This window comes from Bombina bombina, chromosome 8, assembly GCF_027579735.1.
Source record: "Bombina bombina isolate aBomBom1 chromosome 8, aBomBom1.pri, whole genome shotgun sequence".
Lineage (NCBI taxonomy): Eukaryota > Metazoa > Chordata > Amphibia > Anura > Bombinatoridae > Bombina > Bombina bombina.
The window spans coordinates 295758893-295777856 of record NC_069506.1 but is presented as its reverse complement, the minus strand read 5'-3'; the positions used below and the strand labels follow the sequence as shown (position 1 = coordinate 295777856).

The 18964-nt window shown below is 39.6% G+C and overlaps 1 protein-coding gene across 11 annotated transcripts in view; it reads right to left on the bottom strand.

Moving 5' to 3' along the window:
* Positions 1–14913: 14913 nt before the first annotated feature.
* CASZ1 (castor zinc finger 1) overlaps positions 14914–18964 on the bottom strand; it is a 569556-nt gene continuing 565505 nt past the window's right edge. For all 11 annotated transcript variants that reach the window (XM_053691479.1, XM_053691482.1, XM_053691481.1 and 8 more), the window contains one exon: positions 14914–18869. In XM_053691479.1, the coding sequence (XP_053547454.1) occupies positions 17713–18869 (1157 nt within the window). In that variant the 3' untranslated portion in view covers positions 14914–17712. The remainder of the gene's footprint in view (positions 18870–18964) is intronic.

Genomic DNA, 18964 nt, shown 5'->3' with positions numbered 1-18964 from the left:
ATATATTTCATGCCAGCCCTCGGGTATTTGTGGCATATATTTCATGCCAGCCCTCTGGTATTTGTGTATATATTTCATGCCAACCCTCTGGTATTTGTGTATATATTTCATGCCAGCCCTCTGGTATTTGTGGTATATATTTCATGTCAGCCCTCCGGTATTTGTGGTATATATTTCATGCCAGCCCTCGGGTATTTGTGGTATATATTTCATGCCAGCCCTCTGGTATTTGTGGTATATATTTCATGCCAGCCCTCTGGTATTTGTGGTATATATTTCATGCCAGCCCTCGGGTATTTGTGGTATATATTTCATGCCAGCCCTCGGGTATTTGTGGTATATATTTCATGCCAGCCCTCTGGTATTTGTGGTATATATTTCATGCCAGCCCTCGGGTATTTGTGGTATATATTTCATGCCAGCCCTCGGGTATTTGTGGTATATATTTCATGCCAGCCCTCGGGTATTTGTTTATATATTTCATGCCAGCCCTCGGGTATTTGTTTATATATTTCTTGCCAGCCCTCGGGTATTTGTGTATATATTTCATGCCAGCCCTCGGGTATTTGTGTATATATTTCATGCCAGCCCTCGGGTATTTGTGGTATATATTTCATGCCAGCCCTCGGGTATTTGTGGTATATATTTCATGCCAGCCCTCGGGTATTTGTGTATATATTTCATGCCAGCCCTCTGGTATTTGTGGTATATATTTAATTCCAACCCTCGGACTGCTTGTAACTCGAGGATGCTGTAGGAGCAATAGTGGACCTGAAATGCTTCTGAAGAGGGTATTATCAGCCTAGGTACATTCATCTTTAGCCAATGCGTCTACTGTGCATAAAGTTAATAAATAAAATGTACTCTATGCTAAATTTGATATCCAGGAACGTTTTGTCTTTCATATATATGTATTTTTCTATTTTTAATGGGCTTCATTAAAAAAAAAAATCTTAAAGGGACAGTCTGCAATATAATTTTTATTGTTTTAAAAGATAGATAATCCCATCTTGAATGACATTGTTGGTGTTTCCTGTCCCTTTAAGTAAATCAGTACCAGGTTATGGTGTGCAGTATTATGGGTTTGTTTCCATTGAGGTGGTAAAGTTTGGAAACTTGTAACATAAAAAATCTCCATATACTTTAATGGAGAAAAGTGTTTTTACCACCTCAATGGAAACGAGCCCTATGTCCGTATAAGCTACTTTTCCCCTTAGAGATACTAACTTTTTGCCTTTTAATCACAAGCATGAAATATATAAAAAGGACATGGAACCCAAAAAAAATTATTTCAGGATTCAGATAGAGAATACAAATGAAAAAAACAACAACTTTGCAATTTACTTTTATTATCAAATTTGCTTTGTTCTTTTGTTATTCTTTGTTGAAGAGATCGGTAACGTGCACGTGCAGGAAATAGTGCTACCATATAGTGCTCATGCTAATGTATAACATTGTTGCTAAACTGCCATATAGTTCTGCTGACACGTGCACACTCCTGAACTTACTTTCCTGCTTTTTAACAAAGGATAACAAGAAAATGAAGAAAAGTTGATAACATAAGTCAATTGGAAAGTTGTTTAAAATCACATGCTCTGTCTGAATCATGAAAGAAAAATGTAGGTTTGTCCCTTTAAGCTCTGTTGCCAATTTTTAAACAGTTTTATAAACATACCTGTTGGGCAGTGTTGGGAAAGCCGTCATTCTGCTGTGTTGGTTCATTTAAATGATGCATATTAATCACACGTGCACTTTTATCCCTCTAATATATCAGCTGGATGTAAAGCGACTCACAGAATATCAGCTTTAGCATTTACTTCTTGTAAACCTGCACATATCTGATGTACCAAGAAAGTGCATCTTTATTATTAGTTATGTTCATAACATTGTTTAGAAAACACCATGATACAATTTGTAAATAATCTGCTGTTATTTATTAGGATTATCTCAAATGACCGATATAGGTCTAGATCAGAGTTCTTCAAAAAACGTTTTCCAAAGACCCAGTGCCATAATAGAACGTACCTTCATGACCCTATTCTTATGCTTGGTCTGAAAATATCTCAAGTAATATACAAGTTAGCTGCAGTTTTTGGGAAAGTGACTAAAATGTACTTTATTCCTAATTGTAGTCACACTTTTAGAGTGTAGTAAAAGGTAATAATACACACACACGCTCATACAACACACACACATCACGAACACTGTCATACAACACACGCTCATACAATACACACACACACCACACACACTGTCATACAACACACACACACACGCTCATACACCAAACACACGCTCATACAACACACACACACGCTCATACAAAACACATACACTGTCATACAACACACACACGCTCATACAACACACACACGCTCATACAACACACACACACGCTCATACAACACACACACCACACACACTGTCATACAACACACACACACGCTCATACAAAACACACACACTGTCATACAACACACACACGCTCATACAAAACACACACACTGTCATACAACACACACACGCTCATACAACACACACACCACACACACTGTCATACAACACACACACACACGCTCATACAACACACACCACACACACTGTCATACAACACACACACACACGCTCATACAATACACACAGTCATACAACACACACACACGCTCATACAACACACACACACACGCTCATACAACACACACACGCTCATACAGCACACACACACGCTTATACAACACACACACGCTCATACAACACACACACATGCTTATACACCACACACACACGCTCATACAACACACACAGTCATACAACACACACACACGCTCATACAACACACACACACGCTCATACAACACACACACACGCTCATACAACACACACACGCTCATACAACACACACACACACGCTCATACAACACACACACACGCTCATACAACACACACACACACGCTCATACACCACACACACGCTCATACAACACACACACACGCTCATACAACACACACACACGCTCATACAACACACACACACACGCTCATACAACACACACACCACACAAACGCTAACACAACACACAGGCTCATACAAGACACAAACACTAGCTGATCACACTAAGTGTCAACTTTAGGGGGGCACAATAGTGGTAGCCAATACAACAAAAAGGATTCTTAAATTAGATCCCAAAACGTATAATGTATAGTGTGGAATGAACCAATATACATTCTATAACCACTAAAGGATTAATATGGTGTTAAACATATAACATTTGTGATGTCCCAGTGATAATTATGGATATCAGCAATAAACGTGATGGAGTCTCTATACAATATAGATACCAGTCCTTAGAAGGATCCAGAGATGTATAAGTCCTCTTGATGTGAATGTTCTTGCTGCTTTATATATACAGCTCCTCCTGTGTTGATCACACCCCAAATCTGGAGTCAGCTCTTTGCCAGATATAACGACCAGGATACAAACTTTCTCTGTGAACAAGATCACAAAACAAAGGCGCCTCCAAGTGTGATACAGTGGATAGAAATGGATATAGATGCTAAATGAATACTCACAAGTGGAGCAGCACCCAATTGTGCTAAATAAGGCAGACTGGGAGCTTGCAGTGTCCCAGCTCACTGTCTGCATTAGTGCCGGTGTCCCCAATGTCCTCAGTAGATAGAAATAAGCTCAGACTCTCAATAATAGTATAAAAAAAGAACCACAATTGGGTGCTGCTCCACTTGTGAGTATTTATTTAGCATCTATATCTATCTATTTATATCCACCGTATCACACTAGGAGGCACCTTTGTTTTGTGATCTTGTTCACAGAGAAAGTTCATACAAGACACACACCACACAAACTCATACAACACACACCAGACAAACTCTCGTACAACACACACCACACAAACTCTCATACAACACACACCAGACAAACTCTCATACAACACACACCAGACAAACTCATACAACACACACCAGACAAACTCATACAACACACACCAGACAAACTCTCATACAACACACACCAGACAAACTGTCATACAACACACACCAGACAAACTCTCATACAACACACACCAGACAAACTCTCATACAACACACACCAGACAAACTCTCATACAACACACACCAGACAAACTCTCATACAACACACACCAGACAAATTCTCGTACAACACACACCAGACAAACTCATACAACACACACCAGACAAACTCTCATACAACACACACCACACAAACTCTCGTACAACACACACCAAACTCTCGTACAACACACACCACACAAACTCTCGTACAACACACACCAGACAAACTCTCGTACAACACACACCAGACAAACTCTCGTACAACACACACCAGACAAACTCTCATACAACACACACCAGACAAACTCTCATACAACACACACCACACAAACTCTCATACAACACACACAAGACAAACTCATACAACACACACCAGACAAACTCATACAACACACACCAGACAAACTCTCGTACAACACACACCAGACAAACTCTCGTACAACACACACCACACAAACTCTCGTACAACACACACCAGACAAACTCTCATACAACACACACCAGACAAACTCTCATACAACACACACCAGACAAACTCTCATACAACACACACCAGACAAACTCTCATACAACACACACCACACAAACTCTCATACAACACACACCAGACAAACTCATACAACACACACCAGACAAACTCATACAACACACACCAGACAAACTCTCGTACAACACACACCAGACAAACTCTCGTACAACACACACCACACAAACTCTTGTACAACACACACCACACAAACTCTCGTACAACACACACCAGACAAACTCTCGTACAACACACACCACACAAACTCATACAACACACACCAGACAAACTCTCGTACAACACACACCAGACAAACTCTCGTACAACACACACCACACAAACTCATACAACACACACCAGACAAACTCTCGTACAACACACACCAGACAAACTCTCGTACAACACACACCAGACAAACTCTCGTACAACACACACCACACAAACTCATACAACACACACCAGACAAACTCTCGTACAACACACACCAGACAAACTCTCGTACAACACACACCAGACAAACTCTCGTACAACACACACCACACAAACTCTCGTACAACACACACCACACAAACTCTCGTACAACACACACCACACAAACTCATACAACACACACCAGACAAACTCTCGTACAACACACACCAGACAAACTCTCGTACAACACACACCACACAAACTCTCGTACAACACACACCACACAAACTCTCGTACAACACACACCACACAAACTCTCGTACAACACACACCAGACAAACTCTCGTACAACACACACCAGACAAACTCTCATACAACACACACCAGACAAACTTTCGTACAACACACACCAGACAAACTCTCATACAACACACAACAGACAAACTTTCGTACAGCACACACCAGACAAACTCTCATACAACACACACCAGACAAACTCTCATACAACACACACCAGACAAACTCTCATACAACACACACCAGACAAACTCTCATACAACACACACACTTACACAACACATACACCCCACACGCGCATACAAGACACACACCACACAAACTCATACAACACACACACTTGCACAACACATACACCCCACACACGCGCATACAAGACACACACCACACAAACTCTCATACAACACACACCAGACACTCTGTCATACAACACACAAACTCTCCTAAAACACACACTCATACAACACATACACACACACACAAAGTCTCATACAACATACACTCTCCTACAACACACACATACACTCTCCTACAACACACACACAAGTTGTGACCCAGTAAACATGGTGTTGCAACCCAGTAATCGGTCTAGATGACCCAATAGATGAAGCTTTCTTAGAACTGTGGCACACATGCAATGGACTATTCCTAATATACAGCTTTGTCATTTTATATATATATATATATATATATATATATATATATATATATATAACAACATTTATGCTTACCTGATACATTTATTTATTTCTTGACACAATGAGTCCACGGATCATCTAATTACTATTGGGAATATCACTCCGGCCCAGCAGGAGGCGGCAAAGAGCACCACAGCAAAGCTGTTAAATATCACCTCCCTTCCCTCCAACCCCAGTCATTCGACCGAAGCAAAGGAGAGAAAGGAAGCAACAAGGTGCCAGAGGTGCCTGAAGTTTATAACATACCAACAAACCTGTCCAAAAGAACAGGGCGGGCCGTGGACTCATCATGTCAAGAAATAAATACATTTATCAGGTAAGCATAAATGTTGTTTTCTTTTTAATGACACGACGAGTCCACTGATCCCAAGCTACAGTACACAGATGATAAGGGAGGGACAAGACAGGGAACCTAAATGGAAGGCACCACTGCTTGAAGAACCTTTCTCCCAAAAGAGGCCTCAGCCGAGGCAAAAGTGTCAAATTTGTAGAATTTTGAAAAAGTGTGAAGAGAGGACCAAGTTGCAGCCTTGCAAATCTGTTCCACAGAAGCTTCATTTTTGAATGCCCAGGAAGAGGAAATAGCCCTCGTAGAATGAGCCTTAACTCTCTCAGGAGGCTGCTGTCCAGCAGTCTCATAGGCAAAGCGAATGATGCTCTTCAGCCACAAAGAAAGAGAAGTAGCCGTAGCTTTCTGCCCCTTATGTTTCCCAGAGAATACCACAAACAGAGCAGAAGACTGACGAAAATCCTTAGTCGCCTGTAAATAGAATTTAAATGCATGCACCACGTCCAGATTGTGCAGAAGCCGTTCCGTCTGAGAAGAAGGATTAGGACACAAGGAAGGAACAACAATTTCCTGATTAATGTTCCGATCTGAAACTACTTTAGGGAGAATCCCTAACTTAGTATGCAAAACTACCTTATCCGATTGAAAAATAAGGTAAGGAGACTCATACTGTAATTCCGAGAGCTCCGACACTCTACGCGCAGATGAAATAGCAACAAGAAACAAAACTTTCCAAGATAACAACTTAATATCTAAGCAATGCATAGGCTCAAACGGAGCCCCTTGAAGAACCTTAAGAACTAAATTAAGACTCCAGGGAGGAGTAACTGGCTTGAACACAGGCCTGATCCTGACCAAGGCCTGACAAAACGATTGCACGTCTGGGACGTCCCCCAGATGTTTATGTAACAAAATAGACAAGGCAGATATTTGACCCTTTAGGGAACTTGCCGATAAACCCTTCTCCAAACCATCTTGGAGAAAGGACAGAATTCTAGGAATCCTAACTCTACTCCAAGAGTAGCCATTGGATTCACACCAATACAGATATTTATGCCATATCTTATGGTGAATCTTTCTAGTCACAGGTTTACGAGCCTGAATCATGGTCTCAATGACCGATTCCGAAAATCCACTCTTGGATAAAATTAAGCGTTCAATCTCCAAGCAGTCAGCTTCAGAGAAACTAGATTTGGATGAAGGAAAGGCCCTTGAAGTAGAAGGTCCTTTCTCAACGGAAGTCTCCAAGGTGGAAGAGATGACATGTCCATCAGGTCTGCATACCAAATCCTGCGAGGCCACGCCGGTGCAATGAGGATCACTGACGCCCTCTCCTGCTTGATTCGAGCAATGACCCAAGGTAGAAGAGCAAACGGAGGAATTAGGTATGCGAGACTGAAATTCCTAGGTACCGGCAGGGCATCTATCAGTACAGCCTGAGGGTCCCTTGACCTCGACCCGTACCTCGGAAACTTAGCATTCTGCCGAGATGCCATGAGATCCAATTCCGGCTGACCCCATTTGAGAATCAGGCTGAAAAACACTTCTGGATGGAGTTCCCACTCCCCCAGGTGAAAGGTCTGTCTGCTCAGGAAGTCCGCCTCCCAGTTGTCCACTCCTGGGATGTGGATTGCCGACAGACAGCAATTGTGGGTCTCCGCCCACTGAATTATATTGGCTACCTCTGTCATGGCCAAGGAACTCTGAGTTCCTCCCTGATGGTTGATGTAAGCTACTGCAGTTATGTTGTCCGACTGGAACCTGATGAACCGGGCCGAGGTTAACTGAGGCCAGGCCAGAAGAGCACTGAAGATAGCTTTCAGCTCCAGAATGTTTATGGGTAGAACAGACTCCGACCGAGTCCATGTTCCCTGAGCCTTTAGAGAGCCCCAGACTGCTCCCCATCCCAGAAGGCTGGCATCCGTTGTCACAATCACCCAGGTGGGTCTGCGGAAGCAAGTTCCCTGGGATAGATGCTCCTGAGACAACCACCAAAGAAGATAATCCCTTGTCTCCTGTTCTAGATGTAATCGTGGAGACAGGTCCGCATAATCTCCATTCCACTGTTTGAGCATGCATAACTGCAGAGGTTTGAGGCAGAAACGGGCAAACGGGATGATGTCCATAGCTGCAACCATCAGACCGATTACCTCCATACATTGAGCCACTGACGGCCGAGGAGAGGACTGAAGTGCTAGACAAGAATCGAAAATCTTTAATTTCCTGACTTCTGTCAGAAATATCTTCATTGATAAGCAATCTATTATGGTTCGCAAGAAAACTACCCTTGTAGTTGGAACCAAGGAACTCTTTTCCAAGTTCACCTTCCATCCATGAGATCGCAGGAAGGATGATAACATTTCCGTGTGGGATTTTGCCTGTTGAAAGGATGGTGTCTGAACCAGAATGTCATCCAGATAAGGCGCCACTGCAATGCCCCGCAAACGGAGCACCGCCAACAGTGATCCCAGAACCTTTGAAAAAATTCTGGGAGCTGTGGCGAGGCCAAATGGAAGAGCCACAAACTGGAAGTGTTTGTCTAGAAAAGCAAACCTCAGAAACTTGTGATGGTCCTTGTGGATGGGAACATGCAGGTACGCATCCTTTAAATATACCATTGTCATGAATTGACCCTCTTGAACCAAGGGAAGAATGGAACAAATAGTTTCCATCTTAAAGGACGGTACTCTGAGGAACTTGTTTAGGCTTTTGATATCTAGAATTGGTCTGAAAGTTCCCTCTTTTTTGGAAACCACAAACAGTTTGGAGTAAAATCCCAGACCCTGCTCCTGTCTCGGGACAGGAACTATCACTCCTAGGTCGGAAAGGTCTTGAACACAGTGTAAGAACACCTCTATTTTTGTCTGGTCTACAGATAATCTTGAGAGAAGAAACCTGCCCCTGGGAGGAAAGGTTTTGAACTCTAGTTTGTATCCCTGGGACACAATGTCCACCGCCCAGGGATCCTGAACATCCCGAACCCAAGCCTGAATGAAGAAAGAAAGTCTGCCCCCCACAAGATCCGGTCCCGGATCGGGGGCAGACCCTTCATTCTGTCTTTGAGTCAATAGCAGGCTTCTTGGATTGTTTTCCCTTGTTCCAAGACTGGTTAGTCCTCCAGGAAGACTTAGACTGTTCCTGCTTGGAAGAAGGAGAGGAGGGTTTATTTTTGAAGTTTCGAAAGGAACAAAAATTGCTCTGACGTCCCTTCTGCTTATTTCTCTTGTCCTGAGGGAGGAAATGACCCTTTCCTCCCGTAATGTCAGAAATTATTTCCACCAATCCCGGCCCAAACAAGGTCTTCCCCTTGTAGGGAATAGCCAAAAGCTTAAACTTAGATGACACATCCGCATACCAAGATTTTAACCATAAGGCTCTGCAGGCCACCACAGCAAAACCTGAAATCTTTGCTCCCAGTTTAATAACCTGTAGGGAAGCATCCGTAATAAAGGAATTGGCCAACTTAAGGGCCTTGATCCTATCCTGGATCTCTTCAAGGGGAGTGTCTGTCCTAATAGAATCAGACAACGCATCAAACCAGTATGCCGCCGCACTAGTGACATTAGCACTGCACACTGCAGGTTGCCATTGTAAACCCTGGTCTACATACATCTTCTTGAGTAACCCCTCTAATTTTTTGTCCATAGGATCTTTAAAAGAACAACTATCCTCTATGGGAATAGTGGTCCTCTTAGCCAGAGTGGAAATTGCCCCCTCCACCTTGGGTACTATCTGCCAAGACTCCTTAATATAATCTGCTATAGGAAACATCTTTTTAAATATAGGGGATGGAGAAAAAGGGATACCCGGTCTCTCCAATTCCTTAGCAATAATCTCTGTAGCTCGATCTGGTACAGGAAAAACCTCCACCATGGAAGGTACATCAAAATATTTGTTTAGCTTACTGGATTTCTTAGGATTGACTACGACCGTGGTGTCGCTGTCGTCCAGTGTAGCTAAAACCTCCTTAAGTAACAGACGGAGGTGTTCTAGCTTAAACCTGAAGGATACAACTTCAGTATCAGCAGAAGGAATTACACTGTCTGAGTCTGAGATTTCACCCTCAGATGCTACCGAAGTATCCTCCTCCTCAAGCTTCTGGGAGGGGGCATTCGAAATAGCAACAACTGTGTCAGCAACCTCACTTACTGATTGTTTACTTTTCCTCTTGCGCTTTCCCTGCAGCATGGGAAAAGTAGACAACGCATCAGAAACCGCAGAGGACATGAGGGAAGCGATGTCTTGCAACATAACGCCAGGTGGAGTAAGAGAGGAAGCGCAGGGCACTGGAAGAGTGGATGATAAATTTTGGGACATATGAGGAGAAAGCTGCGGCATATCGAACATTGTCAGAAGACTCCTGAACAGCATCCGCCATAGACAATGTTGGTTCAGAAAAAAAGTCTATCCCTGTAATGTAACGTTCTCTCAATACATGAGGAACAGAAAGGGATTGGTGGTTCAACATTAGCATCAAAACATAAAGAACATGTAACATCTTGCAGGGCCTCTTGGTCCATCTTTATTCACCAACAAACTGAATAAATAGATAACTGAAATTTTATTAAGAAAATACCTCACAAAAAAACACTAAATACTCCTGACACCTTTACACCTCATCTTAACTTTGCTGAGGTGCTTACCTGCCTGACTAACACCGGAGTGTATACACTGTTAGACGATCCGGACTCAACCTCTTTATTCTGTCAATTGAAGTCCGTAATACGGCCAAAAATTGTGACTAAGCTTTCCATTCCACGGAACACAGGAATTATGAGGGAGAAGTGTGCAACAAAATTCTTTTATTCTGAATAACGTTCCCAGAAAATAAAAGCACTTACCTTTATAAATCTGCCCGGCAGCAAGGCAGCTCACTAGGTTTGAGAGGCATGATCCCTCATATGGACCTGTGGAAAGACTAAATAATCTTACTCAGGCTTTAGAAAATAGGGCAGCATTACTATATGGGAGGCGCAGTGACGATTATACCCCACAAGTTCCCATTGCTCTAAAGCCACTACTGCTCTACTGAAGAGACTGATATGGACTATGGCTACACCCTAAGACAAAGCAGCACAATCTTGCACTACTTAAAAAATAATAAAATCTTGCTTGAAGAATCTTTCTAACACCTAACTTTACCACTTCCTTGCTCTAACATAGGCAAAGAGAATGACTGGGGGTTGGAGGGAAGGGAGGTTATATTTAACAGCTTTGCTGTGGTGCTCATTGCCGCCTCCTGCTGGGCAGGAGTGATATTCCCAATAGTAATTAGATGATCCGTAGACTCAACATGAGTTAGAAATATATATATATATATATATATATATATATATATATATATATATATAAAATATATTCTGTCTTTATGAATCACAGTTACAACTGCCTCTACATCTATTTTTTGCATTATCTCTTCATTTGATTTATATGTTTAACTTCAGTTAAAGAGACCTTAAAAGCTCATTTGTATCATAAATTTAAAAAGGTTTTAAATATTACAAACTAAATTAAAAAAAATAACTTGTATACGGAATATTACTGACTCTGTAAGTATTACTCACATCTCAATGACACAGCAATTGGTAGTATTATAGCTATGAGGGCTTCTTTATGGAAATACCTGTGATCACTTATTTTTCACTTTATGATTGGAACTTTTAAAACAGGTACATAACAAATTAGGGGCCATGTTTTAAAGGGACAGTAAACACCTTGTAATTACCAGGCATTTCTGCTGTGTTTCTACGGAATACCATATCAGCCAAGTCTAAACATTTTTAAAACAAATTAACATTTTTTACTGCATTTATTTTTCACAAGCCAAACTCCGCCCATCATTTGTAGGATTTAATCAGGGCTTGAGTCAACAAGGCTTATCACAGTCATAAAGTCAATATACAGTGGTTTGTTTTGCAGTTGTTACTTGATAAAGCCAATTAGGGACAGATGTGTAGCCAAGTTAGCCTTGACAAGTCAGCAGGTGCATTTGTCAAGTTCTGAGAATTAGAAATTGCTCAATATTTTTTTAGCTAAATTACATAAAAGGGGGACAAAATAAATAAATAAAATATATTGCAAAGTTGTTTCATTATGTATAACTAAACATTTTATATAAAAATCTCATGTTTTTTTCAGACCCTTTAATTTGTTTCCCTACTTGTGAGGCTGTGGACACATTTTAGAAATTTTTTACTCAAGTCATAAAACATTTATTTATAGACCTGGTACATGTGCGTTGGGGTCACAGAGAGCCTACAACATAGAAAATAAGTAGAGCACACAAATATTAGCACTATTGTGCGCTGACACCACTCACGTAAAATCAGTAGCGCTCTTATTCCTGCTCTCATAATACAACATGAAATGGTAGCGAAAGACTGGGGTGTGCCAACATCTGGAGGTAGGATAGCTCGCCGCACTAAATCTTGCGCCTAATAGACTTCAATAAGGTGCACTACTACAGGTCCTGGATTTTGCTCGGGTGCTTACCTGAAGGTGCGCTAATCCAAAAGTGCATTATAAAATAAATAGTTTTGTTCTTCACTCAGTATAAAATTATATTTTAATTTAAATATATATATATACATTTTAATAACACTAGTGTGACATCAGTAATTTAAAGGGATATGGTATATGACAAGATGCTTAACTAGGAAAGGCTCAAGCGTGTGTGTTTGTATATATATATATATATATATATATATATGTATTTATGTGTATATGTATGTATGTGTATATGTATTTATGTGTATATGTATTTATGTGTATATGTATTTATGTGTATATGTATTTATGTGTATATGTATGTATGTGTGTATATATATATATATATGTATTTATGTGTATATATATATATATGTATTTATGTGTATATGTATGTATGTGTGTATATATATATATATATTTATATGTATTTATGTGTATATATATATATGTATTTATGTGTATATGTATGTATGTGTGTATATATATATATATATATGTATTTATGTGTATATGTATGTATGTGTATATGTATGTATGTGTGTATATATATATATATATATGTATTTATGTGTATATGTATGTATGTGTATATGTATGTATGTGTGTATATATATATATGTATTTATGTGTATATGTATTTATGTGTATATGTATGTATGTGTGTATATATATATATATATATATGTATTTATGTGTATATGTATGTATGTGTATATATATATATATATGTATTTATGTGTATATGTATGTATGTGTGTATATATATATATATGTATTTATGTGTATATGTATGTATGTGTATATGTATGTATGTGTGTATATATATATATATATATATATGTATTTATGTGTATATGTATGTATGTGTATATATATATATATATATATATATGTATTTATGTGTATATGTATGTATGTGTATATGTATGTATGTGTGTATATATATATATATATATATATATATGTATTTATGTGTATATGTATGTATGTGTATATGTATGTATGTGTGTATATATATATATATATATATATGTGTATATGTATGTATGTGTATATATATATATATATATATATATGTATTTATGTGTATATGTATGTATGTGTGTATATATATATATATGTATTTATGTGTATATGTATGTATGTGTGTATATGTATGTATGTGTATATGTATGTATGTGTGTATATATATATATATATATATATATGTATTTATGTGTATATGTATGTATGTGTATATATATATATATATATATGTATTTATGTGTATATGTATGTATGTCTGCATGACCATATGTAAACATGCATATAGACATTGGTACATACACACATACATATACACCTTTGAGCCCTTCCCAGTCTAATACCTTGTGATATACTATCTCTCTTTAAACATTTATTGTAATAAAAACATTGTTATGTATAAAATATTTTATGTCAATAGGTTGTACATATATTTTTTAGACTTTTATTGTGCCCTAACACTTTATGTCAGGTCTCCAGTTGTGCTTGAAAGCAACACATAACTCATGATTTTCAGCAATGTTTAGCTAAGCTATGCGATCCATTGAAAGTATAGGATGCACTAAAAAATGTTTGTTAATTTCTTTTTTTTTTTTTTTTCACCATGGACTTGCAATATCCAATAATGCTCTATGCTTAGTGCGGTCGCAATATGGATAGTGCACCCTGCGCTATTAATAGAACTGGAGCTACGCGTGTTGTAGCCAAGTGTTATGGGAAGTGCCAGCACTATTTATTCCTAAGCGGATGGATACAAGCTCAGGTTATGAGGTCATGTGAGACGTATCTTACATTGTGTGCTGACTCCATGTGGTTTAGTTCCATCATTTGTTCCAGGAGGTGCAACACTCTTGGACTCTGCATTATCTGACTAAAAGCACTGGGGACTAAGCTATAGTGTCTTGTTTTAAGACAATCATGATTTAAAACCTTGTTTCAACATTCACAAAACGATTGCTCAGGGCATCTTGTTATTGAACTCAGAGATAAATGACTGAGTCACATCTTTTCTCTTGTCTTGAGTTTGTTTTAGAATACCTGTTCTAATACCACCATCAATAAGGATGGACACAAGCAAAAAAAAAAATATCTATTTTTTCCAGTTTTTATTGAGTGAAAATGGCAAACGTTGCATCAGTCATGCAAAAAAGAAAAAAAAAATCAAATCAAATAAATAAACACATATATTAAATTTCTAACAGCACTAAATTCAAGTGGAAAAATATTCAGTTCTTAGTGATGTGGGAAAGTCCAATTCAAGTATTTTGAGGAACTCATTCATACCTGGCTGTTTAATGCAGAAGTCTATATATCTGTGTGTATGTGTTCAAATACATACTCACAGCTATATACACGTGCCTATACCTATATACGGACACAGCGTCCGATATACGTAGTAAACAGTTATCAGCCAGGGTGCGGAAAATAACCCTTAGTTTTCTTTCAACATAAGATAAAAAAATAAAATGACACATTATATTTGCAGATGAGTTGGAGATGGCTTAAGTCCTACTGTGCAATACCAAAATTAGAAAATCATCCAACTTGATAGTTTCTTCATTTATTTTTTCCTGTTCCTTTATTTCTTTATTTATTTTGTATGTTTTTGCTACATTTTTTTCTGCCTTTCCTTAACATGCTATAAGTAAACTGCTTTTGTGAGGCTTTTGTGTTTGTTTTTAGTGTTAAGTGTAGGATAAAGCCTCTTACACAATCTAGATTCTGCTGCATTTGTATATTTTACTACTGGATGGTAACAATCTGTGTAGACATTTATTGCTACCAGGTAGTAACATTTTCAACAGCTTCTCTGCTTGCAGCTTGTGTTAGGATTTTCTTTATTCATTTTCGTATTTTCTAATAAGATTAACATTTTGGGCAGCCCGAGAAAGTGGATAATTCCTCATGACTGATAGAATAATATATATATGTTTTTAAATCACAGTACACCCTTTCTAACGTCTCATGTTGCGTTACTTGGAAGTGCTATATTTGCTTTTAAAACTGTTTAGAGATCCTGTTGTATAAAAAGCATACTGATACCAAGTTCTCCTACAGCTGCAAAAAGGTATATTTCCCAGACTCATCTCACAGATAACAAACAAAAAATGAAAATTAGAGAAGAGGGGGTAAAATAAAAACCTCTAACTGAAAAAAATTCACGCATGTAACTGATTGAGAGAAGGGAAAACCCACAAAATTAAATATATAGCTACAAACTTATATTAACAATCTGACAAGTACAATCTGTAGTATTTTGAACATTACGTTATTTTTCTAGAAAATTCAAGTTAAAAGTCGCGTTTCAGTGCTAAAGTGAAGTCAAACCTCCAGACTCCAGAAAATCAGAAGTTAAAAACCAAGTAGGATTATAGCAGGGAATCGGAACTACAGCGAGTGTCTGAAGATATTCGGACACATGCCCAGTCACCTTTTGCAAGCTTATTTTATTTTTTTTATTAGTTTTTTTTTTTTGTTCTATATATAACCTTTACAGAAAAAATACTGTACAACTTTTTATCTTTAATCATTATTTGCTTGTCTCTCTGACACAATTCATTCATTGCAAACACTTGAGGCTCTTTATTTTTTTCCTAACTTTTTTGCTGTTTGCTTTGTTCAGGGTAATAAATACAATCCGGAAAACACAGAGGTGGGTTGGGGCCCTGCGTATCGCTTGCATGGTGTGGAGCTAATAGGGTTGGCATGTAGTGTTCCTGGTATATATAGTTATGCCTCCAAAACACAGACGTTAGACGTCCAAATTTAACACTCAAGAATGGTTAGCCTTTGGCAGGAAACTTGGCTTCACTGGAATAAAAAGTTAGTGTTACCCCGTCTAGTGAGGAAACCAAACCCTACACTTATGTCAAACCATAATGTTGCAATTTAGAACAATTACACCCTCCCACTGGGCCCTTAGAAAGTAGCGTCTTCATTGAGTGGTATTCTACCTGAGAGAGGACATTCTGTGCTATACTTGCTGTTCTGAAGTGAAACATATGACCCCCAGACTTTTCATTTCCAGTGCACAGTATCCTGCTGCCTGATGTTGAGGAAGTTGGTGAAGCTGGCCACAGACAGCGAGGCTCAGCTTACAGAAAGTTGTGGCCTTGTTGGCCCCTGAGCAATAGTTGTTTGTTTTTTGATGAAGAAACCTCCTCTGAAGATGCTACAGGTCATCCCACCTCTTATGACACAGCTTTACCCTCACCAAGTGTCAACAAGCAGCAACAGTGTGTCCTATGGGGTAGAAAGGACCTGCACAATCTGTGAGGCACTCCAGGCCGAGCACATAAGTTACATCCCCTTTATTATGCAAGAACAATTCCAAATAAATAAATAACTGGAGCAGTTGGTGCTGAGGAAAGCTTTCTATATAAATATTTATAAAATAAACATAAGCTTCCCGGGAGTGACCCAGAGAGAAACTGGAAGAACAAGACAGAGAGCCTCAGTATTGGGCACCCTATAATGCTAGTCAATAAATACCCATAAACCCTGCCCGCTGACCCCTTCTTTTTCAGCACCACAAAGGTCCCATTCTGTGATGCTGGGGGGAGGGATAACTAGTACCCCATTTTCTCTTCTATTTGTTACAACTTTTCTTATGTCAGGGCATGGAAAGAAACAGAAGAACTTCAACTTGTGAAGAGCTGCACACAAAGTATGCTTCATCACACTGCTTGCAAGCACCAGACGTGATCCATTCGATTGAAGGGTCTGCTAAAAAATGACCCCCTAATTCATTTTACTGGGTCTGGTGCTTTGTACAGAAGACATTTAGGCCTCTATTCCTTCACTTGATTTGTTCTTTTTGTTTTTTTTCCACGTTGGTGGAGAGAGCATGACCCTCAGTGTGGATGACATATAAAACATTCAGTCTGGACTTAAGGGGATGTTTGTAGGTCTAAAGGAGCTTGGGAGGGGACACAGTGGTTTGTGGGATTACCAACACTTTCCTCGCCTGCTTTGCTTCTTAAGCACTCTCCGTCAGGCAAAGAATCATCTGAATCTGTGTTTAGATCATCATCATCCTCCTCTTCATTCATTTCTTCATCCTCATCATCATCCTCTTCGTCGTCGTCATCATCATCATCTTCATCAACATCATCATCATCATCATCTTCTTGAGACATATCATCATCTGCATCTGCAGAGTTTGCTGCCAAACTGTTTTGAAACTCTTTTCTAGAACCAGAATCAGCCACTTCTTGTGGCTTTTTGCTGAGGTCCAGTGAATCATTCAACCCCACTCCCACTGCATTTTGCAAAAACAAAAGGGAACTGTGAGTGTCTGTGCTCAAATTGAGAGAGCTGTCCAAGCTTACTGGTTGGTTTTGTAGATCGTACTCAGAGCCAGCATGACCTAGGCCTTCAGGGCCAGGAGAGACAGATGGAATTTCCCCTCTCTCCTGCTTCTCATGTTTGCGCTTGTGTGAGTCCATTTGGGACATCCCAACAACAGTGTGCTTGCAGCTGGGGTAAGTGCAATGGAAGTGAGAGCACTTGAGCTTGTACTTGCAATCAGCTACATCACAGTCCGTGCTGGAACTGAACTGGCAGAAGCCAGCAGCACTGATGACATCCTGCTTCCCATGGTGTTTGCGATGGGCTGTCACTTTGGTGCTATCTGTACAGCGGAAGCCACAGCGCAAGCAGTGAAAGTGTGTGCTATTGCCCGAGAACTGACAGTCAGGGAAGTTACAGCTGAGGGAGGACTTAAAGCGTTTAAAGTCATCAAGAACAAGATTGTCCACTCTGTCATGGTGCTGGGCATGCTTATACATGTGTGTACGACCACAGAACTTGTAGCCACAGTTCTCCCGAGTGCAGTGGTAGTGGGTGACCTTCAGGGAGAACTGACAGGCTGAGTCCTTGCAATCTTCATATAGATCATAGCGCCTGAATCCCTCCAGCATCATCCCTTCATCCAGCATTTTGCGTGAGGAAGCCGTCTTACGCCGTTTACCAAAAGGTGACATGTCCTCAATAATCCAAAATCTCTTCTTTGCTCCGGAAGCTGTTGGCATAGTGATCGTATTTCCTGAAAAAACAAACAAATAAATCACAAAAAAGAAGCCAACTGATGGACACTGAGGCAATATGTGCTTGTACAGGTTAAGCTGCGTGTAGGCATTC